This window comes from Pinus tabuliformis, chromosome 3_1, assembly GCF_031772625.1.
Source record: "Pinus tabuliformis cultivar Carrire ecotype Pingquan chromosome 3_1, CPIR1, whole genome shotgun sequence".
Classification (NCBI taxonomy): Eukaryota; Viridiplantae; Streptophyta; class Pinopsida; order Pinales; family Pinaceae; genus Pinus; species Pinus tabuliformis.
The window spans coordinates 253,177,522-253,203,032 of NC_142301.1; the positions used below are offsets into that span (position 1 = coordinate 253,177,522).

Below are 25,511 nucleotides of genomic sequence, written 5' to 3' on the forward strand. Positions count from 1 at the left end.
TTGGAAACGGGATATTACAATATGGCTACAGCGCAGAACCAGCAGAAGCTGTATGCTGACAGGGGTCGGGTAGAGAGACAGTTTGAGGTAGGGGACTTGGTCTACCTACGATTATAGCCATACCGACAGCCGTCACTGAAGCAAAAGGGAGCTGAGAAGCTCAAGCCCCTCTTTTATGGGCCATATAGGGTGATACGCAGGATTGGACAGGTTGCCTATGAGTTGGAGCTGCCCCAAGGCAGCAAGATTCACAACGTTTTTCATGTATCATGCTTGAAGAAGGCATTAGGGCAGCAGGTGACAGAGACAGATGAGCTACCACCCATGGATGATGAGGGGCATTTGGTGTTGCAACGAGAGGCTATTATTGACACCAGGGAGAGGTAGCTGTGGAGCAGGACGGTCCGGGAATTCTTGGTGAGGTGGAAGAATTTACCGGATGAGGATGTCACTTGGGAGAGTGAAAATTTTGCAGCATCCATCACTTTAGTTGCTTGAGGACAAGCAACATTTTGTTGGGGGAGATTGTAATATTCCTAATTAGCCATGGCTAATTAGAATATTTGATTTTGCTCAATTTGGCCTTCTATAGTTATTTATAAATAAAAAGGTGAGGAAAGGGGGACCTATCTCACTTTTAGAATAAAGTCACTTCCTAGTAGCACAACGTAGTAACTTAAAGGGGAGCCAAGGGGGCCATAGGACCACGTAGAGAAAGGGGCCCACGTAGACACTTGGAGGGACTGCGCAGATGGAGAAGAGCACATGGCAAGAGATGGCTACGTTGGAGGAGGTGGGCCTTAGGGTTTTGAGAAAGGCAAATGCTATAAAGGAGAGAGGAGCCTCCTCATTTTGGCATTCGATTATGTGTATTTGAGCTGGTCACTTCAACTGAGAGCACACTGGCTGTTTAGCCTGTCTGCAACACTGTTTAGTGCATCGAGTGTCTCCGTTCGCAGATCTCACCCTTAACCCCAGGGGACTTCGAGTGCTTGCTTGGGTAAGGTAGTTTCATTAGTCTTTTGCAGGAGGATCGATTTTGGAGTTGAGGAGGAACTGGGCATTGTGATGACTGCGCAGTCTTGAGAGAGGAAGACGTAGTTCCTTCTGGTGGGAGTTCGGATTGGGTTTATGTGGAGGATTTGAGCCGGGAGATTGAGCAAGGGATCAACCCTTGCATATTGGAGGATTTTTGCAGAATTTTGGGCAGAGTCTTGGAGGGTTTACTTCAGTGGCAGCACATAGCCTTGAGGGACAACGTAGATCCTTAAGGGGGTGATTTTCGGGGGTCAGCTGTTTCAGAAAAGCTTTCTGGGTTCTTTTGGGTTTATTGAGCAGAGGCCAATTCCAGAGTTTAAACATTTTCTGTGGAGGGGAACAACGCCAAATCCTCACTTGATTCTAGTAGTAGTAGCAGCACAACAGTTCTCTTGCAGCTTGGACGCAGTTCAGAGAGAGGTCATTTTCTTCTGTTCTGAGTGTATTTCTTCACTTGCCTTGTGCAAGTCAAGGTGCTATCTTTCTGATCACCTTTGTACTCTATCCATTACTCAGCATAATAAAATGGCTTAGAATTTTTCTCTGCATTTCTTGAGTATCTACTATATTCTGTGTATGCGTTATTGTATATTGCACTACTGTTATTTTTATCTCTGTGAGCTTCCTGGCTACTATACCACTTGTGTGTTTTGCTGGTTGGAGTTTGCTTGTGTTCGAGGGATATTCCTAAAAGGGATATTACAACAACAAAGAGGCCGAGTTATTCCATTAGAGGCCGCGCAAGGACTACGTAGGCAGCAGTTCGATTGGGCTGAGCAGAAGGTCAATTTAGTTTCCAGAGGCTAGGATAATTTTCCAGAGTGTCGAAGGATCACTTCCAGTAGTAGCAATAAAAAAAATGACTTGACCAAAGGCAGTTTCATGCTGTGCCTATGAGGGTCTACGTAAGGGTTCTTGAGGGCCAGTTTTCTGAAACAGGTTGTGCCGAGATTGCTCGTGGAGAAAGAAAATTCTCTCTAATAATTTTGGCCAGATTATTTGCTAAGGATAGCTAGTCTGGCATCTAGAATTGTACTTTGAAATTTCATTTCTGCATGATAATAATAAAACCCTCATCTATTGCACTGATTTTCCCAAGTTGGGTTTTTCGGGGACATTTGTCCAAAAACAACTGTGTCAAATTTTTGTGTGCGCTCTACATTTCTCAATTCCAGTATTTTATTTGTGAAGAATTGCAGGGTGATTTATTAGTTGTTTGTCGTAGAAAATAAACTGCATAAATTATCACTTGGAAGAATAAGTTTCTAGTTGCTACAATTTCAAGGAAATTTCACAGATCTGATATGATCCAGTCGATGTCTAAGATCACTTGGAAACTTTACTAGAAGTCTCTAGAGGAAAGTCGACCATGTCTCAATTATTACTAATTAATTAATCTATTTCCCTAAGTTAAAACTTAGGAAAATAATTAAAATCGATTAATTAATTTAATCAAGACATTTCCATTCAAAAGAACAACTTGGGCTTGGAGATATTTTCTATTCTTGTTTTCTTAGCCTCACTGACACCACTTGAGGTTAGAACACCTATCCGAGCTACATCAACCAACACTATAGGTGTAGAAAGTGTCTGCTAAGTTGACTGTAAGGAAAGGGGTCTTAATCAGCGCTTTAGAAGAAGTCTGTCAGAGGAGCGGACAATAAGAGAGACAATGGTCTAAAGGGAGTTGATTACTGTGTGAATACTAGAGGGAAAGGACAACCATAAGCAGTGGTAAGAGGATTGAAAGGTTGACTGCAAAAGAATGCCATCAACAAGTAATTCAAGTGATTTGTCTTTGTGTTTTTGTGGGCAGATTGAGGGTCTGAAGGATTAGACCTCAATTCCTAGATTTTGTATGCTGTGTATATTAGTCTGTATCAAGGGTTGTAAAGGAACCCTTGCATGTCCCAACCCCTGATAGGCAACGAACTTCCTCATCATTAAGGGGGTAATTGTTAAAATTGCCAACTAGGGCCAAACTCCATGTGGGTCATCTTATTTATGGCAGCTGATATTTTTCTTGGATCCCTCTCATCGAGAGGTGTAGGATTGATCTAAAGATCATCCGATTCCGATAAGTATTCATGGAGTTATGAATTTATTTGCGTTATAAGACAATTCGTCAAGGTCGGCCAACAACCAAATAAACCCCACATGTGCTCAACGTTTTAGTGTAAATAGAGGTGGCCTTCAAATCATTTCAACATACTTGGGATGTCTTCCTCTCTCTACTTGTCTTTGGGTTTTAGTAGGAGGAGAGATCCTAAGGAATAACGTTGCCCTGATCCAGAGGGCAGAAAGCTGGAACTGCCGGAAAAGCTAGAAATGTCGAAAAAGCCGGAACTGCCGGAAAAGCTGGAACTGTCGGAAAATTTAGAAATGCCGGAACTGCTAGAAAAGCCAGAAAAGCCGAAACTGTCGGAAAAGACGGAACTGCCGGAAATGCTGGAACTATCGGAAAAGCCGGAAAAGCTGGAATTGCCAGAAAAGCCAGAAAATCTGAAAATGTGGAACTGTAGGAAAAGTCGGAACTGTTGGAAAAGATGGAACTGCCGAGATTGCTGGAACTGTCGGGAACAGCTAGAACTGCCGGGAACAGCCGGAATTGCCAGGAACTTTCGAAACAGCCGGAGCATCTGTCTCCGAAGGAGAGCAGCATGCAAGGGACAACTAACTAACATTGGGACAATTGTATGGTACTTAGCAACAAATACACCAAGCATGTAATGTTACAACTAGCATGCAAGGGACAACTAGCATGCTAAGGACAACAAGGATGCTAGGGACAACAAGCAAGCAAGGGACAACAAGCAAGCAAGGTGCAGCCAACACATAGGTCAGGATGGCAACATGGTGCAGCAATGGCACATAATCTAGTACAGTGATGGGTACAGTCATGATTAATGAAGCGTGATGAGATGCAGCATAGTGATGATGGGTGCAACATGGTGAGGTGCAGCATGATGACGAAATGCAACACAACGATAGGTGAAGGAGTCACTTTGGAGAATTAGTTGAAGCAACATGTTTTCAACTGATCTAATGTATCATCTTCTTAGAGATGATCTATGTTCTTATCTAGATAAGTCAAAGTGTTGACTTTTGTTGTAAACGTACTATCTCTCTCTCTCTCTGCTGAACTATTGAAGAACATATACGAAGAATTGATCAAGGGTTTCCCCACATTGGGGTTTGTCCCTGGCTAGCGCCACATCTTGTGTCCTCTTGTCTTGGCTTGTCTTCTGCGATTTATGTTTATGTTCAATCTGCAGTTTACTTTAATGCTGATGTGATTGCTAATCTGGAAAAGATATGGAGCTAACTGTGGAAATTGAAATAAATTGCTCTAAGCATAAATGATACCTAAAATTAACATGGTATCAGAGCTGAGGTGAAGACAATGCCCAAGCAAGAGTGAGAGCAATCACCGAACACAGTTGGGAAAGGACAAAAGGATCAGTGGGTTCCTCATCCCTCTTCAAATTCACTAAGGGTGGAGTCGAAGTAGAGAATATTATCAGAATGGCGCAGTGGAATAGGCCTACCTAAAGATCACTTCATTGGAAGACCGGATTTCAGGGTGGAAGGAAAGACGGATAACTAGTTTGGCCATTATGCGAAGGAGTGGCTGAATGGCAGAGACACATCACTTGATGATGATAACAATCATTCCAGGGACATCTTCAATGATCAAAGGAATGACGGGTAATGCAGGTGATCAAGGAAATGCCCGACTCTTCATGGAAAGCAAGGAACCCCAGGTATGAAGAATCAAATGTTGTTTTTGATAAGATAAAGAAGCGTTATCTTGTATTGGCCCTCTCCTTCAGATTCTTTGGGAATCTGGCTTATAGATTGTAGTGCTTCAAGGCACTTCATCGGATAGATGGGTGCACTCCCTAATTTGGTAGAGATGGAAACAATCGTGGGATTATACTTGGAGCCAATGCCACCTATCCCGGAAAGGGTGTAGGGAATGTTAACTCTCAATTGAATAAGGGTAACTCGATTCATTTACAGAATCTCTTTTATGTACCTGATCGCAAGAAGACCCTGGTGCACATCTTGAAAATGGAAGTCAAAGGTTTCAGGGTGGCATTCATCGATGGAAAGGGATGACTGAATTCAAGTAGAGCATGAAGGTACATGTCTGAGATGTACCGAAGGAAAATCCTATAAGGGGACCATTCCCCTCATGCAACAGGTCCACAGATTTGGAACAACCCGAGGAGTTTGAGATTCATGATCGGGAATCTCATGTATACAGGTGGAAGAAAGCCCTCTATGGCTTGAAGCAAAACACTCCGGGTGTAGTATGAGAGGATTGATAGCTGTCTGATGAAGTTGAGATTCACTAGGAGTGAAACCGATCCAAACCATTACCCGAAGGTTGTGGATGATAGACCTCTCATACCGGCACCTTATGAGGACGATCTATTTCTGATAGGTGCAGACCCTCTCATTTGTAGAAGTAAGAGGGAGTTGGATTCCAGATGTGGAATGATAAACTGCAAGCTTGTGACTACCTCGAGGATCTTAACTTTCAGAAGTTATATGGTAGTGATGTCAGACCAGATTTGGGAAATGCCTCTGAGTTTCATAAACTCATTCGCATTGATGTTCTTGGTGAACTTCCGTCCGGACATATGTTTTACAGTTAGCATGGTGAGCTCATATTTGGTTGAGCCTCATTGGATTGGTGCCAAGAATCTTCTGAGATATCTTCGGGGCACAATCTCTCATGGATTGAGATACACTGTCGGAAATATGAAACTACATGATTATTCGAATGCTGACTGGGCAGGCAGTGTGGAGGATCACTAGAGCACTTCTCAGCGCTGGCTCTCTTTGGATTCTGCTTCGATATCATGGATGAGCAGGAAGCAGAGGTCGGTTGCTATAAGCACCGCCGAGACCGAATACATAGCTACGACTATGATCTCGTGTGAAGCTGCATGGTTGCAGAAGCTCTTAAGTGCGCTGTTTGTACACATGATGAATACCACTGTGATTCTCTGTGACAACCAGAGGGGGGATTTGATTATTGAGGAATCTCGTATTCGATGATTGCTCCAGCAGATAGACATCAGAAACTACCTTACTTGCGATATGGTAAGTTGATGAGCGAGGAGGCTCCATCGCATTGAGACTGATGTATAGGTCGCAGACATTTTGTCAAAGCCCCGGGGAAAGGTCAAATTTGTGACTTTCTCGAACGACTTGGAGTCGTTGAGAGACCTTCTTATAAGGGTCCTGCATGTTGCATGCATTGAGCTCTGGGAGCTCTAGGGGGCTTGGGGTACTTATTGGAGCAACATACGACCACAGGGCGACTCACCCTCCCCTGGTGGTGCGCTATGAACAGGATGATTAGTTCTTCTGTGGGCTGGGATGATTAGTTCTCCCGTGGCAACTGTGGAACAGGATGATTAGTTCTCCCGTGGCAACTGTGGAACAGGATGATTAGTTCTCCTGTGGGCCAGGATGATTTGTTCTCCGTGGCAACTATGGAACAGGATGATTAGTTCTCTTGTGGGCCAGGATGATTAGTTCTCCTGTGGGCCAGGATGATTAGTTCTCCGTGGCATCCACTGACAGGATGATTCGTTCTCCTGTGGACAGTATGATTAGTTCTCCTGTCGAGGTATCCTACCCATGCAATCTGGGACTCATGGGAAGTACCTCTCATTTGATCAATGAGCAGGGAAATGAGGATAGGGACCATAGTAGTATTATCGATGGACGCATCGCTATATCTACCGTACTCCCTATGCTAGGATGATCTCCATTGATCTGGGATCAATGAAATTGATCTGGGATTAGTATGAGTGGTTTGAGACACTCTCTTGCGACATTGGTCTGGGATCAATGAAACTGATCTGGGATCAGTATGAGTGGTTTGAGACACTCTTGTGACATTCATTTGGGATCAATGAAACTGATCTGGGATCAGTATGAGTGGTTTGAGACACTCTCTTGTGATATTGATCTGGGATCAATAAAACTGACTTCGGGTCAGTAAGATTGGTGTGACACACTCTCTTTAGATGAAACTGACTTCGGATCAGTAGAGAATGGTATGAGACATTCTCGATCAATTCTTCTTCTTCATGGTTCAGCAGAGCAGAGTAAAGCAGGGCAGAGCAGAGCTGAGCTGATCAGAGCAGAGCAGAGCAGTGCAAGGAACTGATGGCAAAGATAGTATAGTCGCACATATGGATCAACGGATGGATTTCTCCCTAGTTGAGAGGGAGTGTTAAAATTGGCAACTAGGGCCAAACTCCATGTGGGTCATCTTATTTATGGCAGCTGATATTTTTTTTGGATCCCTCTCATCGAGAGGTGTAGGATTGATCTAAAGATCATCCGATTCCGATAAGTATTCATGGAGTTATGAATTTATTTGTGTTATAAGACAATTCGTCAAGGTCGGCCAGCAACCAAATAAACCCCATATGTGTTCAACGTTTTAGTATGAATAGAGTTGGCCTTCAAATCATTTCAACACACTTGGGATCTCTTCCTCTCTCTATTTGTCTTTGGGTTTTAGTAGGAGGAGAGATCCTAAGGAATAACGTTGCCCTGATCTAGAGGGCAGAAAGTTGGAACTGCCGGAAAAGCCGAAACTGCTGGAGTTATCAGAAAAGCCGGAAAAGCCAGAAATGCCGGAACTGTCGGAAAAGTCAGAAAAGCCGAAATTGTTGGAAAAGCCGGAGCTGCTGGAAAAGACGGGATTGCCAGAAAGTCAGAATTGTCGAAAAGTCGGAAATGCCGGAAAAGCTGGAACTGCCAGAAAAGCCGAAAAAGCCAGAAAAGCCGGAAATGCCAGAACTGCTGGAAAAGCCGGAACTGCCAGGACTGCCGGAACTGCCAGGAACAACCGGAACTGCTGGGAACAGCCGGAACTGCCAGAACTGTCGGGAACTACCGAAATAGCCAGAGCATCTGTCTCTGAAGGAGAGCAGCATGCAAGGGACAACTAACTAACATTGGGACAGTCATATGGTACTTAGCAACAAATAAACCAAGCATGAAATGTTATAGCTAGCATGCAAGGGACAACTAGCATGTAACAACAAGCATGCTAAGGACAACAAACATGCTAGGGACAGCAAGCAAGCAAGGGACAACAAGCAAGCAAGGTGCAGCCAACACATAGGTTAGGATGGCAACATGGTGCAGCAATGGAACATAATGCAGTACAGTGATGGGTAAAGTCATGATTAATGAAGCGTGATGAGATGCAACATAGTGATGATGGGTGCAGCGTGGTGCAGCGCGGTGAGGTGCAACATGATGACGAAATGCAGCACAATGATAGGTGAAGGAGTCACCTTGGAGAATTAGTTGAAGCAGCATGTCTTCAACTGATCTCAAGTATCATCTTCTTAGAGATGATCTATGCTCTTATCTAGATAAGTCGAAGTGTTGACTTCTGTTGTAAACGTACTATCTCTCTCTCTCTTTGCTGAACTATTGAAGAACATATAAGAAGAATTGATCAAGGGTTTCCCCACATTGGGCTTTGTCCCTGGCTAGCGCCACATCTTGTGTCCTCTTGTCTTGGCTTGTCTTATGCGATTTATGTTTATGTTCTATCCGCAGTTTACTTCAATGCTGATGTGATTGCTAATCTGGAAAAGATATGGAGCTAACTGTGAAAATTGAAATAAATTGCTCTAACCATAGAACATACCTAAAATTAACAGTAATAACTGTTATACGTCATACAAAGAAAGCTCTAACCCTTGAACTATAAGCAATAATACAAAGTAAGAATCAAGAAAAAGTAAAAGGCATGCAACCATGTTTAATAGAGGAGATTGATGAGCAACAAATTGTTCCCATTCGGCATGAAAAACACATAGTGGAGCATAGTGTGCATGATGGGCCATCTTTGGAGAGTCAACTAGTGGCTTATGTTAAGCCCATGATGGAGGAGGATGAGCAACCATCCTTGGGGCCAACCTTTGTTGAAGAGCAGGTAGATGTATAGACAGTTAGCATGGTTGTAGCACTTTTAGATACTTGTCAACCAAAGGTGTTGGAGCATAACAACATAGTTTTGCAAGAGGTTAGTAAACTGGAGGAGCATGGAGTTTCCGACTAGATGAGGGAGGATATTTTGGAGATGGTGGTGCATCCATCTTTGGGCTTACCCACTGATGAGGTGCAGATAGGTGAAGTGACAACCAGTAGAGCTACAGGGTTTCCAGGCAGCAACCCTCTTCAAGAGTACACAGATAAACTCCCTTTGAGAAGGGTCTGTTGTTTACTGCTGCTAATTTATTAAGGCAATATATGAAGGTCTATTTGTTTACTGCATGTTTCAGTGGGCACAGTTCCTTATGGTCCTTCCAATGCCTTATACTCCTTACTCATGGAGGCGATTATTAGACCCACAGTTCTCTATGGCTTCGCGATTTGGGATCAAGCTTGTTGCAGATAGACTGGACTAGGTTGGAGAGCATACAGACCTTGCTTCTCAGGAGCAGGTGGTTCCACAACCCATTATTTAGGTAGAGTTTGGAGTCCACCCTTTCTTCCTCGAGGTCATTTTGTGCTTGGTTTCTTTCTTACATAGAGTCCAATGTCTCGGAGACTCTGCCACTGGGAGAGAGAGGTATCCCTATCTTGCACTTTGCTCCTTTGAGGCTCTTACTTCAAATCCTTATTCAGGCCGAACATGAGGTTAGTTCTTAGAGGCGTCTTGGCTTCTTGAGCCAATCACTCTCTCTCGAGAGCGCCTTCCCCCATTCAAATTATCCTTTAATGTGCTGTGCCATCTCTTACTATCTAGGTAGGCATTGAACTAGGCTATTGGAGAGGATATCTACAATCTATACATTCAAGTCTCTTGGACCTCTCCCTTGACAGGTCTGGGTTTGAAGATGTCTTTCTACCTAGAGCACTTTTGGTAGTTGCGAGATGGCATCATCATCCGTCTCCCATATATGCTCAGTCATTGGATGCACTGACTTAGGATCCCTTTGGGACAACTTCGGGTTGGTTCGCATCAACTTCGGATAGAGAAAGATCACCATATACTATGATCTAATAGGATTTGCCAGTTGTGCCACCTTCAGGGGCTAGAGATGGAGATGCACCTCATCTTTTAGTGTCCCTTATACTAGAGATCCGAGGACGCTATCATTGCCTTTATACGGACTCATGAGGTTCCCTCTCTACTTTATTTCAATGCTAGGACAAAAGATGCTTATCCCTCTTCATGAGGGAGATTTTTGGCCACAAATCTTAGCTCTTGCACGTTGTAATGCCCCCATCTGCTTAGGAGACATAAGGGGATGATTCCGCTAGCCTAATTAAGTTTCCATAGGTTAGGACGAGAAAATTAATCAAGAGAACACAATTTGCCTAGGAGAAAACTTATAAAAGCTAAAGGGGGGAAAGGGGACATGGGTCCTAGGATAACGAAAAGTCACTTTTAAGCTATAAAGTGAGAAAACTCACTAAAGTGAATAAAAGGTAAAAATATGGCAAAAGAGTCAAGTGAGTTATAAAAATGGGAAAATTAGGAGTCTTTCCTCATTCTTGCATTTGTTCACTTGAAAAACAAAATTTTCGAGAGCTCTTGAGAAAGAGACTAGGTTTTTTGAAAACCCTAATTTTGGTTGTTGGTTTCAGTGTTGAATCTATACACCCTAGCTAGTATTGGAGTGAAATCACTCATATTTTGTCATTGAGCTTCATTGTTGACAAAGATAAAGACATTGGCAGAAATGGAGAAGATGTGAAGGTGTTATCAATTGATTTTATCATCTATCTTGTGGTATTCTTCATAGCCTTCAAAGGTTGAGTTTCCATTGTCTTTGTTGTAGTATTGTCTGAGCTTATTTTTGTTTTTGGGTGTGTTGCCACAAAATCTAGCTGGCCTTGAAAAGGGAAACCCTAAAAGGTACAAAGTAGACAATGGAACAACAATGGGGTAGAGGCCTTGTTACCACTCAATCTAGCAGGGGTCCTAAGAGGGGTAACTAAGAGACAACTACTAGACCAAATGACAACAATGGGACAAAGATCCATTGTCACCACAATTTATGTCCCCTTCTCTTCTCAGATTTTCATCGACGAGAGGAGTGCCAATATAAGGGAAATCACTAGAAGGGATAATTCAATGATGAGGTATAATATGATTTCCATAGCCTATTCAATGGGGAGGCTCAAATAAATAGCTTGCTTGCTTCAAGGGCAAAGTAAGGGGCTCTCCAAGAAAGGCTCAAGGGAATCCTAGACCTAGGCAAAAGAGATATCCTTTGTTGCAAGAAGTCCTAAACCTAAGACCATTCTAAAGAACAAGGTTCCTTAGATGGTTTTGTGAGATAAAGAACAATGAGGATTTGGGACAAGGGAGCCTTGGGAAGCTCCAAGATTAACCTAGGGTTTTGAATGATCCTTGAGATATTGTCTAGGTTAAATGAGGATAGAAGAAGGTCACAAGAATGATTAACTTCCATTGAGTTTTTGAGCAAATCCTTCAAAATGCCACCAACCAAAGAAGACCTAGACCAAGACAATTTCAGAGCTAGGGCTTGATGTTTCTCACAAACCAACTGTGGAATATACCTCAAATTTGGAGGGCTTGTAGGAGTCACCCCAACGCAGTTTCTCACCAACTTGCTCACCAAGAGGATGACTCTAATGAAATTCGTTGGATGCCCTAGTTGGGTCGTCTAGGGTTAGGGAAAGAATCAAAGAAAGGACAAAAAGGCGTTTTGGGAGTGATCAACAAAGGATTATGGATCAATGTCTTGTTTTTTGGGAGAAATGGAGTCAAATGACCTTGACTAAGGCAATTTCGATGCTTCAAGGAGACCTTGAGGGACCTCACTATCTTAATCTGATGGCAAATGAACACCCTCAAGAATTTTATCCTTCCAATATGATGTCAAGATGGAGTTTCAAGGACGTGATTATACAATAATTCCCCTAGGAATATTCACTCAATCTTTGTCAAATGAGTAACACATGCAAAAATCCCAACAATTTTCAATGCTCCAAGCAACTTTGCATTAATTAGGGCATATCCAATCACAACAAGAGAAGATTCCATGCATTAGACATTTATTATGACAAAAATAAGCATCATAAAGCACGTACAAGGTAAATAAAGAGTATATCCATATATCCAATATGCAAATAGAAGCTCCAAGAAGAAGTGCAAAATTAATCCATACATCAAAATTCATTTAAAGCTCCAAAACTTGTCCAAATAGTAGGTTCAAATTCTTTTCGAGAGACAAAATCCAAATCCAAGTGATGATCCATGTTACAATGAGGCTCTCATGTATTTATATGAGCCTTTGAGGAATTCGAATGGCCTAATTTAGCCTAATGATGCCTCTAAAATAAAATAATGTGGAAAATAACATTACTTTGGTGACAAGCCCACCAAATAGCTCCAAAATATGAATAATTAGGCTCTTAAGAGGGCCGAAATGACATAATAGTAGCTAGTAGGGCCATTGGAAGGCCAAATGAAGTCCCTCATGTGCCATAATGAATAGGAGGGCTCCATAACAATGATGAAGGGGGTGGCCCGTTAATCTCCAAGCAAATGCCTTGTGGTGCTCCCAAGTGCTTGTGGGGGCACAAAGAATGTCTTCATGGGTCTCCAACTGAATTGAACAAGCTTGCTCTCCATTTGTAAGGGTTGGAACGATGATGCAAGCCCTCCCTTGTCTCCCTAGGTAAGACAAAACCCCATATGGGCCCTAGATCAACTGTCAAGTGTGTGGTAGTTGGGCAATGTGGTCCAAGTGCATCGTCATCATCGAATAACTAGGAGGCGAGCAAGAAATAGGCGGAGCTGAAAGATCCCATGGTGTGGCTTTTGGCTCTCTGCTATGGTGGAGGCACATGTCTCTCAACACTCACCCTACAAGTGCCATCATGACGCTCTTGAGGGCTTGGATCCCGTATAGGGAAGCCAAATCCCAAGATGAAGACCCACCTGCAATCCTGTAGAAGATCCAATGCATCGCCTCACCTTCCAGTACAACAATTCATTAATGCAATTGAGCAAATGAACTTACAAATCATGGAACCAAGAGGGCATTTCCTAGTGGCATTTCCTTCCATAATGGGCTTTAGAATGTACAAGTGTCTCCAGGCTCAAGAGGGAGGTTAATCAAGGAACCTATTAGGTGGTTTCAACCTCTAAGGCAGTGACAAGTTCATGGTACATCTGTTAGATGGAAGGTGTCATATGAAATAATGATGGAACAGAGTGTGGCAACAGGGAAGGCTCCAAGCCACATGCCATGGTACAAGGATAGCTATAATGAGGGAGGCTCACGCTTGGGTGTATAGATGTGGGAGGGAGCGATCGTGACTTAGGTGTATAGAGGTGGGAAGGGGCAATCGTGGTACATGAGTTGCCCGGCCTTTGTTTTTCCATCCCTCTTCATATGCCTTTTGCCTTTTATTGTTTTTTCTTTTTTAACTGCTCGGGGCTCCAGGGAATGAGAGCATGATGTGAATGATATAGCGGTGGATACCCCCTTAAGATTGGGCAATTCATCACCCACTAGGGGTTGGGAGTTGGGACAATCATGGGTTCCACAATGATGCTGGGGGTTCACATAAGGGGCCCTAGGAACCAGGGTGATGGCCATAATGATAGGGGTAGAGCTCATGTTTGGCTTTTTTCCACATGCTAAATTTTTATGTTTTGGCCATCTTTTGCATTCTATGGTACATTTCCTGTGTTAATTGGCCAAATTATGCTTTTAAATTTCTTTTTAGCTACATCAACCTCCAGGGCATTATTTCAGGCCCAACCCAAAGTGTAGACAAGGGGAGGGAGAGGTTAACTCCTTGTGGACCCAATGGACAAATTTGGACTTGGATGGGAAATATATGAAAAGGGGTTATAATGAGTGGAGGGGAGTGATGTATGTGGTGTCGGGAAGCGGGACCAAAACCAAAATCGGGATTTCCCATGTAATGCCACTCCTAAAGCTAGTAGCCAATAAAGGAGATCCCACAGGACTAGGATACAAGATTAACCATCAAGTTGGACAAGGGAACAAGAGTACATACCAAGCCCATTTTTTTTGCCAAACTGCCTCACTAATTCATGCCCAGAAGTGTCCATTATAAGTAAGCAAAAATACCGAACTACTTAATGAAAGCCATACCTTTAGGGTTGGAATGCCTACCTTCAAACATACGATCATAATGGATGGGCAAGGGCGCATAATGGCAGGCTCAAGTGGCGGAGAATGGTGGCATATTGAGCTATCTGGTGGCTCATGGTACAAGGATAGCTATAATGAGGGAGGCCCACACTTGGGTGTATAGATGTGGGAGGGAGCAATCGTGACTTGGGTGTATAGATGTGGGAGGGAGCAAGTGTGGTACATGAGTTGCCTCGACCTTTGTTTTTCCATCCTTCTTCATATGCCTTTTGCCTTTTATTGATTGTTCTTTTTTAACTACTTGGGGCTCCAGGGAATGAGAGCATGATGTGAATGATATAGCAGTGGATACCCCCTTAAGGTTGGGCAATTCATCACCCACCAGGGGTTGTGACAATCATGGGTTCCTCAATAATGCAGGGGGTTCACATAAGGGGCCCTGGGAACCAGGGTGATGGCCATAATGATAGGGGTAGAGCTCATGTTTGGCTTTTGTCCACGTGCTAAATTTTTATGTTTTGGCCATCTTTTGCATTTTATGGTACATTTCGTGTTGTAATTGGCCAAATTATGCTTTTAATTTTCTTTTTCGCTGCATCAACCTCCAGGGCATTGTTCTAGGCCCAACCCAAAGTGCGGACTGTGAAAATTCGTGTACTCAAGGAACCCCTACTGCGGCAAAATTGGATTTACTTCTCCTACTTGATTTTAATATACATTGTCAAGTTATTTTATGGAAAATACTGAAGTGAATTACCTCTGCATCCTACACCAATCTAATTTGATTACATGAAACAAGAAACTGAGAAAAGAACAAGATACATAGGACACCATTATTTTTGGACCAAATAGTCCACGAAAAAACCCAATGCGGGAAAACTGGTTCAACAACTCTGAGGGTTTTATATTTTTAAGCAGTAGTTCTGAATACAATGCTAGATGCCCTCCTAACAATCCAGTTACAAAGAAAAATATAATGGCGGAAAATGAGTGAGATTACCTCACTTCACCCAACAGTTTCTGATTGATTCGACAACAGAATTGGCAAACCCCCCGCTATCTTTGTGTTGGCCTTGCGTAGGCCCTGCGTCAGCCTTACAGGCGCCACGTCAGCTTTGTGCAGTCTCTTCTGCCTCTTGGAACTTCTGTGTCAACCTCTCCTGGCTGTTTCGGTAGCTCCCCAACAGTTCCGGATTTCTGTGTGAGGGCAACCTCACTTTTGTGTTGGCCCTTCTGGCTCTGCGTCAAGCTTGCGTGGGCCCAGACTGGCCCAACGTCAGTCCCTCTAGGTGCTGCGCTGCCTCCACTGGTGGCTATCCGCCTCTCTGCCCAGTATTCTCGAACTATCCTTACCCCTTCGTTGCAGAATCGTCACTTAGTTCGAATTTCTCAGCTTCCAAGCCCTAGAAATTTCGAACTCTAGATCAATTCATTCTCTTGGTGTGTTACTGAATGAACCCGAAGCCTTCTTCTTATACTTTTCTCGTTGAGGCTTCAACGACCGAGATTAAGTCTCTAATCAACGACTAAGAGTAAAAACTTGACTTGATCCGCTTTGTAGAACATTCTCACCCATATTTTGATTAATACCCATTAATACTTTAATTTTCCTATGTTTAGATTTAGGAATCCTTTTAAAAATATTAATTATTTTAAAAAATACAATCCGGGTGGAATTTCACCAAACAGTTTCTGGGTTCTTTAGAATTCATGTGCCTTAGCCTCTCCACCAATTTTCATGGCTAGAGCACATCCGATGCTACCAAAAACTAACATGGACAAGGGGGGAGAGAGGCTAACTCCTTGTGGATCCAATGGACAAATGTGGACTTGGATGGGAAATATATGAAAGGGGTTATAATGAGTGGGGCGGAGTGATGTATGTGGCGTCGAGAAGCGGGACCACACAACCAAAATTGGGATTTCCCATGTAATGCCACTCCTAAAGCTAGTAACCAATAAAGGAGATCCCACACGACTAGGATACAAGATTAACCATCAAGTTGGACAAGGGAACAAGAGTACAGACCAAGCCCATTCTTTTTGCTGAACCAACCGACTAATCCATGCCCAGAAGTGTCCATGATATGTAAGAAAAAATACCCAACTACATAATGAAAGCCATACCTTTGGGGTTGGAATGCCCACTTTCAAACCTATGATCATAATGGATGGGTGAGGGCACATAATGGCAGGTTCAAGTGGCAGAGAATGGTGGCACATTGAGCTATGTGGTGGTTGCAAGGGGTTGCTGGCCGAAGACAACTTAGGAGAAAAATTCTCCTATAGGGGTCACCCACTAGTGGTGGGTAACAAGGCCAATGTCACCTCTTAGCCAAAACCCCCTGCTCTTTATGGATTTTGACCAATGGGAGGAGTCGTCGTAGGAGGGAGATGACTTAAAATAGATATGCTAGGGATAAGGTACAAAGTGATCTTGCTAGAGCTCATTCAAGAGAGAGGCACAATAATGGTTCAAGGCTTCAAATAAGCAAAGCGTTCTCAAAGAAAAGCCCTAGAAAAACAAGGCTGAAGACCTAGAGCTTTGAGATTTTTGATGATGATGAGTGTTCTCAAGGCAAATGACTCCATGCATGTAAATAGCTCCAACAATGCATTGTGATATGAGAACTGCCTCAAAGTATGTGCATTGACATGGAAAACGTGAAGATGACCCAAAAATCAGCCATGCCATCAATCTGCCCTGCTGCGAAGGTGGTATAAAACTGCAGATATTTTTTCAAAAATACCCTTGCTAAAATGGTGGTAACAGGGTCCTAATGCCTTCAAGTTGGAACCTCTACCTCAAATTAATGCCTATGATAGGTGAATGCCATCCAACTGAAGTTGAATGAATAACCTCACTTGGAGGAATCTGTTCTAGTTACACATCGGAGGTCACAATTTCAGATTTTTCAACATCCCCTTATTTGAAGTTACACACTCTTCTTGATGTTCACACCATCACCGCTATACATCATCAAATCACCACTTGGTGGGTGGAAAAGAGACCTTGTCCACTCAAGTCATGTGGCTATCCCAATCAACATTTGAGCAACACTTTCCCCATTTTCAGTGAAAATTGTGGGTATTTTTTTCTCATGGAGAAGTAGTCTAGGGAATATGTGTAAACAGTACACATGTATTATATTTGTAATTTAGTACACTTTGTTCTTGTTAATTTTAGGTATGTTCTATGCTAGAGCAATTTATTTAATTTCTTTTTCATATTAGCAATCACATCAACATAAAGTAAATTGCAGATAGAACATGAATATAAATCGCAGAAGACAAGCCAAGACAAGAGGACACAAGATGTGGCGCTAACCAGGGACAAACCCCACAATGTGTGGGGAAACCCTTTGATCAAATCTTCTTTTATCTTCAAAGTTCATTAGAGAAAGAGATAGAGATAGTACATAACAGAAGTCAACACTTTGACTTATCTAGATCTGAGCATAGATCATCTCTATAATGATGAGATTAGTTGAAGACATTCTGCTTCAACTGATTTTCCAAGGTGACTTCTTCACATATCATCGTGTTGTATCCGGTCCTCCAGCTGCACCACTGCATACTGCACCATGCTGCACTAATCATGATTATCATCATGCTGCCCATGTCCATGATCTTATCCATCATCATACTGCACAAACTAATGTGCATCATCATCATGCTTCTGCCCTTGCTCCATGTATCATTGTGCTACCCATGTCCATGATCTCATAGTGTTGCCCATATATCTCATGATGCTGTCCATGTTCATCATGTTGCCCATATATCTCATGATGCTGTTCATAATGCCCTTCTGTTACTTCATTATAGGGTTCATATACATATCAGCCTTAGCTGCTTGCTATGGCTTGCAGCCTAGCAAAGCAGCTAGGCTATAGTTCCACGCAATACTCCACGCAGTCCCATTATTTTCCGTATAGGGTTTGCTTCCATACATATATGTGACTGCGTTCCATACATATATGTGACTGACTGCGTTTCATACATATAAGTTGCATTGACATGCATATGAACTGCTTGGCATATTAACCTGCGTTTCAATATTGACTGCGTTTCCATTTATATATTGCGTTGACAATGTTTATGCTTCATGACCAGCGTATTAATCTTTATGCCCTGCGTAACCCTAGACTGCATATAACCATGAACAATGTATAATGATTCTAGATGGCATCTCGTTGACTGTGTAGATTGTGGCTACATTTGACTGCGTGTTAGGGTTTAACGTATGAGTGCTGCGTTCCCTTGACTGCGGTCATCCCTTAACTGCATTGCGTGTTGAGGCTTCTAGACAACATATGATGCTGCGTTCCCTTGACAGCGTTCAGATTCCATGATTGTCCTTGCTGTATAGATTCTATAACTGCGTATGGTTTCCATTGCGTATAGATTCCATGACTGTCCATGCTTTGCGATTGGTCTGCCAACGTATCTGTGTATGACCTGTGAATGAGTCTACAATGTGTTAACTGCGAGGGATCAGTCTTCAAGATTGTGTCGCTATTGCCTGCGTATTCATAATTATTTCCAGTGTAATTGCCAGGACTGCGTTATTCATAATAGCATGACTGCGTTATACTCTCTATGTATTAATTGCGTAAGTCCTTTAGGGTTTCACCACTTCCTGAACAACGTATATAGATTAACAACGGATCATTTTCCAGCGGATAGATGTCTTCTCAGATTAGGGCATCATTTGCAGCTAGGGCTCCAACGTATTCTTAGTGATTCTCCTTCTCCAAAAACCCAAGACGTGGAGAGGAGATCACCCTTGAGAGTGTCTAAATGACATCAAATCCTCTTATATTTATACCAAAACGTATAGGTTGAATAGACATGATGTTTGGGCTTCTTGAGCCTACATTAGTTGCTGGTCGGCTAGATAATAAATCCATAATCAAAATAAATTCATATCTCCATAAATACTTATCGGAATCGGATGATATTTGGATCAATCCTACACCTCTCGACGAGAGGGATCCAATAAAAATATCAGCTACCATAAATAAGCTGACCCATATGGAGTTTGGCCCTAGTTGCCAATTTAACACTCCCTCTCAACTAGGGAGAACTCCATCCACTGATCCATATGTCCGGCTGTACTATCTCTGACATCAGTGCCCTGCATTGCTTTGCTCAGCTCTTCTAGCTCTGCTCAGCTCTGCTAGCTTTGCTCTGCTCTGCTGCCTCTGCTGGCTTTGCTTTGCTTTGCTCTGCTCAACTCTATTGGCTCTGCTGGCTCTGCTCTACTCTACTCAGCTCTACTCAACTTAGCTCTGCTAAACCATGAAGAAGAAGAATTAATCGAGAATGTTTCATACCATTCTCCATTGACCCGAAGTCAGTCTCAAAGTGCGTACCACTGGTCCCAGACCAGTCTCAACCGACCCAAAGTCAGCGTCATAGTGGGTACCACTCCTACCACTGGTCCCAGACCAGTATCACAGTCTCAGAGAGTGTACCACTGGTCCAGACCAGTCTCAACTGACCTGAAGTTAGCGTCATAGTACGTAATACTCTCCCTGGTCCCAAACCAGTCCTGCACTGAGACGTAGTTAGTCTCAGAGTATGTACCACTGGTCCTAGACTAGTCCTCAACCGACCCGAAGTCAATGTCCTAGGGGGTACAACTCCTACCACTGGTCCCAGACCAGTATCATTGATCCCAGATCAATGAAGGTCATCCTAGCATAGGGAGTACGGTAGATACAACAATGCGTCCATCGGTACTACTATGGTCCCTATCCTCATTTCCCTGCTCATTGATCAGATGAGAGGTACTTCCCATGAGTCCCAGATTGCATGGGTAGGATGCCTCGACAGGAGAACTTAATCAATCCCATCCTCACAGGAGAACTAATCATCCTGCTACACAATCGCCATGGAGAACACATCATCCAGGCTTCACAGGAGAGCTAATCATCCTACTACATAATCGTCATGGAGAACACATCATCTAGACCTCATAGGAGAACTAATCATCCTGCTACATAATCGTCATGGAGAACACATCATCCAAACCTCACAGGAGAACTAATCATCCTGCTACACAGGAGAGTGAATCATCCTGTCCCACAAGAGAGCGAATCATCTTGTCCCACAAGAAAGCTAATCATCTTGTTCACAGGAGAGCGAATCATCCTGTCCACAATGCGCACCACCAGGGGAGGGTGAGTCACCCTGTGGTCATATGTTGCTCCAGTAAGAACCGCAAGCCCCCAGAGCTCCCAGAGCTCAATGTATGCAACATGCAGGACCCTTGTACAAGGGTTTCTTGACGACTCCAAGTTTCTGGGAAAATCACAGATTTGATCTTTCCCCGGGGCTTCGACAAAGTGTTTCGACTTGTACATCATCTTAATGTGATGGAGCCTTCTTGCTCATCGACTTACCATATCCCAGATAAGGTAGTATCTGATGTCTATCTGCTGGAGCAATCGTCGAATACGGGATTCCTCAATAATAGAATCCCACCTCTGGTTGTTATAGAGAATCACAGTGGTATTCATCATGTGTACAAACAGCTCATTGAAGAGCTTCCTCAACTAGGCAGCTTCATACGAGATCATACTCGTAGATATGTATCTGATCTCGGCGGTGCTTATGACAACCGACTTCTGCTTCCTGTTCATCCATGATATCGAAGCAGAATCCAAAGAGAAACAGCACTAAGAAGTGCTCCAGTGATCCTCCACACTGCCTGCCCAATCAGCATTTAAATAATCATGCAGTCAGTGTATCTCAATCCATGAGAGATTGTGCCCTGAAGACATCTCAGAAGATTCTTGGCACAAATCCAGTGAGGCTCAACCAAATATGAGCTCCCCGTGCTAACTGCAAGACGTATGTCCGGACGGAAGTTCACCAAGAACTTTCCCAAGTCTGGTCTGACATCACTACCGTATAACTTCATTGAGGTAGTCACAGGCTTGCAGTTTATCTTTTCACATCCGGAATCCAACTCCCTCTTACTTCTGCAAGTGAGAGGGTTTGCATAGGTCGTCCTCATAAGGTGCTGGTATGAGAGGTCTATCATCCGCAACCTTCAGATGGTTTGGATTGATTTCACTCCTAGTGAATCTCAGCTTCATCAGATAGCTATTGATCCTCTCATACTATGCTCGGGGTGTTTTGCTTCAAGCCATAGAGGGCTTTCTACCACTCCTTCGCATAAGGGCTGAAATTATCACCAAGACATCTGCCTTTCCTTCCACCCTTAGATCCGAACTTCCCAATGAAGTGATCTTTAGATGGGTCATCAGAAACTTCCACTGCGCCATTCTGATAACATTCTCTGCTTTGACTTCTCCCTTAGTGAATGAGAAGAGGGATCATGATCCCATTGATCCTTTTGTCTTGTCCCAACTGTCTTTGGTGATTGCTTTTTCACTCTTGCTTGGGCATTGTCTTCGCCTCAGCTTTGATACCGTGTTAATTTTAGGTATGTTCTATGCTAGAGCAATTTATTTAGTTTGTTTTCCATATTAGCAATCACATCAGCATAAAGTAAACTGCAGATACAACATGAATATAAATCGCAGAAGACAAGCTAAGACAAGAGGACACAAGATGTGGCGCTAGCCAGGGACAAACCCCACAATGTGTGGGGAAACCCTTTGATCAAATCTTCTTTTAGCTTCAAAGTTCAGCAGAGAAAGAGAGAGAGATAGTACATAACAGAAGTCAACACTTTGACTTATCTAGATCTGAGCATACATAATCTCTATAACGATGAGATCAGTTGAAGACATTCTGCTTCAACTGATTCTCCAAGGTGACCTCTTCACCTATCATCGTGCTGCATCTGGTCCTCCAGTTGCACCACTACATACTGCACCATGCTGCACTAATCATGATTATCATCATGCTGCCCATGTCCATGATCTTATCCATCATCATACTGCACAAACTAATGTGCATCATCATCATGCTTCTGCCCTTGCTCCATGTATCATTGTGCTACCCATGTCCATGATCTCATAGTGTTGCCCATATATCTCATGATGCTGTCCATGTTCATCATGTTGCCCATATATTTCATGATGCTGTTCATAATGCCCTTCTGTTACTTCATTATAGGGTTCATATACATATCAGCCTTAGCTGCTTGCTATGGCTTGCAGCCTAGCAAAGCAGCTAGGCTATAGTTCCACGCAATACTCCATGCAGTCCCATTATTTTCTGTATAGGGTTTTCTTCCATACATATAAGTGACTGTGTTCCATACATATATGTGACTGACTGCGTTTCATACATATACGTTGCGTTGACATACATATGAACTGCGTGGCATATTAACCTGCGTTCCAATATTGACTGCATTTCCATTTATATATTGCGTTGACAGTCTTTATGCTTCATGACCAGCGTATTAATCTTTATGCCCTGCGTAACCCTAGACTGCATATAACCATGAACAACGTATAATGATTCTTGATGGCATCTCGTTGACTGTGTAGACTGTGGCTACAATTGACTGTGTGTTAGGGTTTAACGTTACATTTGACTGCGGTCATCCCTTAACTGCGTTGCGTGTTGAGGATTCTGGACAGCATATGATGCTGTGTTCCCTTGATAACGTTCAGATTCCATGACTGTCCTTGCTGTATAGATTTTATAACTGCGTATGGTTTCCATTGCGTATAGATTCCATGACTGTCCATGCTTTGCGATTGGTCTTCCAATGTATCTGCGTATGACCTGTGAATGAGTCTACAGTGTGTTGACTGCGAGGAATCAGTCTTCAAGACTGCGTTGCTATTGCCTGCGTATTCATAATTATTTCCAGCGCTAATTGCCAGGACTGCGTTATTCATAACAGCATGACTGCGTTATACTCTCTATGTATTAACTGCGTAAGTCCTTTAGGGTTTCACCACTTCCTGAACAGTGTATATAGATTAACAACGAATCATATTCCAGCGGATAGATGTCTTCTCGGATTAGGGCATCATTTGCAGCTAGGGCTCCAACGTATTCTTAGTGATTCTTCTTCTCCAAAAACCCAAGACGTGGAGAGGAGATCACCCTTGAGAGTGTCTAAATGACATCAAATCCTCTTATATTTATATCAAAACGTATAGGTTGAATAGACATGACATTTGGGCTTCTTGAGCCTACATCAGTGGCTGGTCAGCTAGATAATAAATCCATAATCAAAATGAATTCATATCTCCATAAATACTTATCGGAATCGGATGATCTTTGGATCAATCCTAAACCTCTCAACGAGAGGGATCCAATAAAAATATCAGCTGCCATAAATAAGCTGACCCATATGGAGTTTGGCCCTAGTTGCCATTTTAACAGTTCTCTACCCTTATCTTCAGGTGACATAGTCTAAAATGTTCACTCATTTTATCGTATTTTATTGGAAATTTGGACAACTTTCATCACTTCCCCTACAACTTTTCACTTTATATATGTGTGTATTTATACATATATATGTGTGTACATGTACATGCACACACAAAAGAGTTTTTAAGAGAGGTGGAAAATTGCTTTCATATTTGAGGTTGCTTGATGTTTTGGTCCACAAGCCGAGATTGTTATGAGGAGGTTGTTCTGATTATCCTCTTCTCATACTTTAATATGTTCTTCTTTGATTTCTTGTGTGTATCTTCTTTCATTTCTGGTATTTTGCTCATATAAAAATAATACCTTGACTTAAAGCTTAAGTTTAAAAAAATGGGTAAGGCCCTTATTACATAAAAGTGGCATTTTAGAAATATTGAAATATGACACAATAAAGGTCGAGGGTCTAGAACACTTACAAAGTCAAGAGCATGGACACAAAATAATTCATGTACACATAGTCTAATGCCCAATAAATATGTTATGGTGAAGTACATTACAAGAATGGTTATGGGCCATAGGCAATCGATATTCTTGCCAGTTTGTAATTTTCTCATTTTTAATAGAGCATTCAATTAACTTATTATAATATTTCTACTTCAGCGAGGTTGCACTGTAATTCTTTTACAAGTCTTACGTTGACATATAGTTTATTTATTTGGATGAAATTTTAATTTGATAATATTAGGGGTGCATGGCATTATACAATTTGATCATAACATGGTGTATAATTTGCAGAGTGCTCATGTTCTGGTCATGGCTGTCCAAAAAGTTTTTCCAGATGCGAAGGTCACAATAGGTCCATGGATTGAAAGGGGCTTTTACTATGATTTTGATATGCAGCCTTTAACAGACAAAGATCTCAAGAAAATAAAGAAAGAAATGGTGAGAATCATGTTTATGCATTGGGTTTATTTCTGTAGTCTTTCCGAGAACATTCAAGATTTTTCTGAAAGGGTGGACTGGAGCTTGCAACCACTAAGATTTGAAATTTATTTGTCATCATTTGTAGGATCGCATTATACGTCGAAACTTACCTCTTATAAGGGAAGAGGTTTCTAGGGAGGAAGCTGAACAACGAATAAGGGCTATTAATGAACCTTTCAAATTGGAGATTTTAGACAGTATCAAATCAGAACCCATCACTATCTATCATATTGGTAATGGCAACAATCATAACAATTCTGATTTTTTTACATAATCTGTCTATTATAGTATCACAAATATTTTAAATTTTAAAATGAACAATGTGTTGCTTGGACAATGGGACTTTTCTCATATGTACAATTAATTGAAGCTTTGGTCCAATTAATCCTTGGAAATATTATATCAGGCTATAAGTATTTCGAGTAGAATTAATTTTGTTAGATAATCATCATTGCTTGCCATTTGAAGTAATAATAGCTTTTCCCTGCATTATTTATACAGTGTTATACCAAATGACATTGGTGTACATGATGATATCCACATGATTACTACGGAAGTCAACAACAGTCTGTGTATTTGATCTTAGCTTTTCCATGCATTTGTGCCTTGGTTTGGTTCCTAATCTCTTGGAGGCTCTATATTTTATGGTGACTCCTTTAGACTATTTTTCCGGTAGTCGTTCAAAAGGAATCACCTCAATCACCTTATTCTATACATTTACCATTAATCATCATCTTGGCATGTGGACCTGTTAGCACAGATTTTTACCCCTATGGAAAATGGCTTGCTTGGTAGATCTGGGATAAGAAATCTCAATGCAACACGTAGAAATTTTTTCTCTTCATGTCACACACAAACTTTCCTCTCCATTTGGGCTGGTGCTTGCCAACCACAGGAGGGTGACACTAGTATCACATGCACTGTTTCCACCTGTAAATCTGCAAAACAACACATAAAAACAAGTATGCCATTAATGGTTGTTTTTGGCCAATAAAGCAGTGGGTAATGAAGTCG

General features: G+C 42.3%; 1 protein-coding gene across 1 annotated transcript in view; it reads left to right on the plus strand.

Moving 5' to 3' along the window:
• The window catches only part of LOC149186749 (threonine--tRNA ligase, chloroplastic/mitochondrial 2-like), a 217,327-nt gene that overhangs the window by 31,173 nt on the left and 160,643 nt on the right, over window positions 1-25,511 (plus strand). Inside the window, exons 3-4 of the mRNA XM_089411117.1 lie at window positions 24,309-24,455; window positions 24,583-24,730. Of these exons, the coding sequence (XP_089267243.1) occupies window positions 24,309-24,455; window positions 24,583-24,730 (295 nt within the window). The remainder of the gene's footprint in view (window positions 1-24,308; window positions 24,456-24,582; window positions 24,731-25,511) is intronic.